Below are 4,402 nucleotides of genomic sequence, written 5' to 3'. Positions count from 1 at the left end.
ATATATATATATATATATATATAAATATATATATATATATATATATATATATATATATGTGTGTGTGTGGTGTGTTGTGTGTGTGTGTGTTGTGTGTGTGTGTTATAACACACACACACACATATATATATATATATATATATATATATATATATATATATATATATATATATATATTAATATATATATATATATATATATATATATATATATATACTGTGTATGTATGTGGTGGTGTGTGTGTGTGTGTGTGTGTGTGTGTGTATATATATATATATATTATATATATATATATATATATAAATATATATATATATGTGTGTGTGTGTGTGTGTGTGTGTGTGTGTGTGTGTGTGTGTGTGTGTGTGTGTGTGTGTGTGTGTGTGTGTGTGTGTGTGTGTGTAGAGAGAGAGGGCAGGGAAGGGTAAGAAAGAAAGAAAGAGAGACCAAACCGATCATATCATTTCTTAGCTCAAGCAAACCTCCGTCACTAACGAGCCAAACCGGGAGAGCCTCCGCCATTTACTGTTCAAATCCCCGATATTTTGCACCGATTTAGTGACATTGTTTCTTGGTTTTGGAAGAGCATGGGCCGCGGAACTTGCGGAATTCATGAGTTTCTTAAATATCTCTAGTGTCTTTACGATCAGTTTGCAAAAGAAATGATATGGTAAAAAGCTTCATTGGGATGTTCTTATAAATGGGAAGGTCAGACTTTTCAATTAAGATGTTAGGCGTTATTTCCAATAATACCTTTATCTGTTTGATATTGCATTTAATTCATTCCATGTTTTTTCGTTTCGTTTTGAAACTTAACTTTAATTTATTTTTGCAATTATCCATTAATTTGCTCTACAAATTTATCAATAATTTATATATTCAACTGCATATTCCTAATGCTCTACTCAGTTATTTGATTATTCATCTGAAGATTTATCTACTTCTCTAATGTCATTAGGCTACCGTCTTTATTTACCGTAATATCCGCAACAATTTTAGTCTCATTTTCTTTCAAGGTACAGAGAATGTTCCTTCATCTGTTCTAGGGTAAACTGTATAAAACTAAAGGCGTGTAATGCAGTTTTTGTGTGTGTGTGTGTGTGTGTGTGTGTGTGTGTGTGTGTGTGTGTGTGTGTGTGTGTGTGTGTGTGTGTGTGTGTGTGTGTGTGTGTGTGTGTGTGTGTGTGTGTGTGTGTGTGTGTGTGTGTGTGTGTGTGTGTGTGTGTGAATTGAATTCTGTATGTAATCATATATAATATATCCATGATAGGTTCTGATATGTATGAACCCTGACTGATTGTTTGTTCGTTTGTATTTTTCTTCTTTCTTTAGTTTCCTTTTCAAAGAGCTGCTTCAGTACCATTTAGGTCGACATGATTATCAAGTAAAAGTGGAATTACAGTAAGACTATTATACCTGGCATTCTGCAGCTCAATAGAAGCCTTTGTGATAAAAAAGTGACTTCTTTCAACACTATATATACATATTTCAAGGCACTTTCTTTTTATTTCATTTATTCTGAAGTTATCAACGATCTAAAAAGCAGTTGTCTCAATAATGTAAAAATGGAATTGAAAGATAAATAGCAGTTTATGAAGTATTTCCTTCTACTTCATCTTCTGATCTGTAAAACTGATGTCTCACTCTGCAGTGCACTAATGTATATTAATGTAACATATTGTACTTATATAACCTTTATAATTTTTTAGTAGGATTTTAGTTCACCAGATTAGAAGATATAAAGTTTTCAATTGAAAGGCAAGAATAAATAATGTATGAAAAGTGTGGAATATTTTGATTTATGAGGTATGTAAAATATGCAAAATGAACATGTAACATTACAAATTGAGGAAAAAATTAAAGCTGACGAAAACATTTACTAGGACTGCAACAAGGAACAGAAGAGACAATAGAGTTTAGGGGGGAAAAAAGCAACGACCCCCAGCGTTATGGGCGCCGAACAGCTACGAAAATGGTGGCAAGGGTAAGTTGGTTTCCCTGAGTCAAAAGGGGATAAGCCTACGTCGGACCAGGGCGAGGGGGAGCCAAGGAAAGTCCGAAGCCGAGAAAAGCAGCTGGCGGGCTTATACATAAATTATTTTATCAACTTACTCGGAGAAATGGTTGAATAAAAATTTTGTTTGTTATATTGTACAACCCAAGGAAACTGAATAATGAAGAAGCTGGGTATAGAGGTTATTTTATTATAGATAAATTAATGAGATAAACATTTAAAAATAATTATATACGATGTCTTTCTCGTGTGCTGTGGAATGCTTATTCGGCATTTGCGAAAAAGAATATAAGCCAAATAAAGAATACATGTTATTACTAATAGACACCTAAATGACTAGAATATTAGAGAAATTTAATCAAATTGAAATGTAATTTTCAACGACTGTGACTATTTACAGTGACCAACGGTATTTTGAAAACGTTTATTTACATTCTTATTTTCTAGAATTTAAAACTTGATGTAGGAACTGTAATGCCATGCTAGGTGTGCATAGCCTCAGTAACATTTCAATTTCTCAGGAACATCACTTTGCCTTTATTATTAACGATATTTACTGAAGGTACAAGAATTCATGAGAAATACAGGCTCATATGATTCAGTCGTACCATCCGATAAATGTCTATTTTCGGATAGCTTTATCCGTATTTGCGCGGAGGATCTTGAAACACCTAACCATCACATCCGCCATAGAGTTCGTCGTTTATCCACTGTGTATACTGGTCAACGCGAGTGTAGATACCTGGGAACTTTGCGTCTCCACACCCGTACCCTGTGCTCACTACGCCCACGGTATGCATGGTCAAAAATTCCGTCAAGACAAGTGGACCTCCGGAGTCGCCCTAAAATCACGTATAAAAGGGGGAATAGGTTGGAGAAATTGCTATCATGAACTGGAGATCCTGGTACTTAATATCTCACTGATATGCATATAAACATTTAGACAAATATAGTGACAGTCAGCTTAGTAGATAGATATTTAGGTAAGGAAGCGAACATCTATTTTATTTCATGAAGTCTATAAAAAGTATTAAGCATTGCTATTCCCTAAAAAAAAAAATGGCTATAACCTTCTAGCAATGATAACATCCTACAACCCACCCTGCAGACGTCGGCGAGCTTCCCTGCGCAGAGGAGTGAGTCCGTGATGCCCTCAGGGTATTCGGTGGCGAAGATGTCGCCCGCGGAGGAATACGTCTCCGCGCACTCCACCTGCGGCAGGACTTCCACTTCCACATTGTGTAAGATCGTCGAAGCCAAGTCTGGCGGTTAATGGAATGGAGGAGAGGAAAGAATGTGAAAAAAGGAGGAAAAAAAATGCAAAAAATCTATATGCCCCCTCCACCCGAATACTCAGGAAATGGGGAAATCAGGTGCGGTCACGTAGGGCCTACTGATGGACGCCTCGGTGGCTGAGCACTTTTGGAGCCATCTGCGTGCAACAATATTCACGGTAAAAATTTACAGTGGACATTGGGTTAGTGTATCAATAAAATTACTTTCATTAAAGAAATTTAATAATAATGGCTTAATATCAGAGCAAACTTGCCATTACTTGACGTCCTTCCCCAGCCGGACACAGTGCACACACGGCCGTCCAGCTGGAGATCTCGCCGAGGCAGGCAGTACGGGCGCACCGCTGCCGTGAACTCCACCTGCGGGAGAGATCTTGGTTTTGAACGGCGGTCTGCTAGCTGGGCGGATATGCGTTCTCGAAACGTTATGCGTTCATTTATATCATAGTGGTGGTGAAACTATTTTAGAGCGAAAAAGAAGGTAAAACAAATTATCATCTTTGCCTGCATTTCATTTGGAGAGAAAGAGAAAACAAAAAGAGAATCAGCGTGATCAGAAATGATAAAATCGAAGCCATGAGTAAAGAGAAAGAGACGGAGGGAGAAAATGAATATACATACATACAAAATACACAAAATTCAAACCTAGCATGAAGACCCCCACCTTCTGTTTCAGCGTGATGATGGCGATGTCATTGTACCTCATGGGAAGAACGTAACCTTCGTGCACCCGAACGGCCGCCACGTCGTAGTCAAAGGCCTGGCTCTCGTCCACGCTTTCGAAGTCAACCTCACCCAGCCGAACCACGGACGGTCTGGGGAAACGAGGGGACGAAAAAAAGACAAATCTCACAGTTATTTGACTGAGAAAAACAAATGAGGAAAATCAAAAGAAGGAAGAATAACGATTAAAAAAAAATTTGGGGTTTTTTTGTTTCGGATATTTTGTGTTTATGATAAGGCGGTTTGCGTTTTTCCCCTTAATTTTATTATTAGTATCTGATGGTACTTATGAAAGTGGTGTCGAGGGATGTGAAAGTTAAGATCAACAGCAATAAAAATTTTTAAAGGAAAATTATATTTATAGGAAAAA

General features: G+C 37.1%; 1 protein-coding gene across 1 annotated transcript in view; it reads right to left on the bottom strand.

Moving 5' to 3' along the window:
• Positions 1 to 2,184: 2,184 nt before the first annotated feature.
• Positions 2,185 to 4,402, bottom strand: part of LOC119573229 (clotting factor B-like) — a 14,299-nt gene continuing 12,081 nt past the window's right edge. The window contains exons 3-6 of the mRNA XM_037920353.1: positions 3,974 to 4,124; positions 3,564 to 3,669; positions 3,116 to 3,276; positions 2,185 to 2,856 (exon numbers count right to left, since the gene is read on the bottom strand). Coding sequence (XP_037776281.1) covers positions 2,686 to 2,856; positions 3,116 to 3,276; positions 3,564 to 3,669; positions 3,974 to 4,015 — 480 coding nt within the window. The 5' untranslated portion in view covers positions 4,016 to 4,124 and the 3' untranslated portion in view covers positions 2,185 to 2,685. The remainder of the gene's footprint in view (positions 2,857 to 3,115; positions 3,277 to 3,563; positions 3,670 to 3,973; positions 4,125 to 4,402) is intronic.

The sequence above is a fragment of the Penaeus monodon genome, chromosome 1, assembly GCF_015228065.2.
Source record: "Penaeus monodon isolate SGIC_2016 chromosome 1, NSTDA_Pmon_1, whole genome shotgun sequence".
NCBI classification, from domain to species: Eukaryota; Metazoa; Arthropoda; class Malacostraca; order Decapoda; family Penaeidae; genus Penaeus; species Penaeus monodon.
Note: the sequence above shows the minus strand (reverse complement) of the source record. Positions and strands in the feature narration are given on the sequence as shown.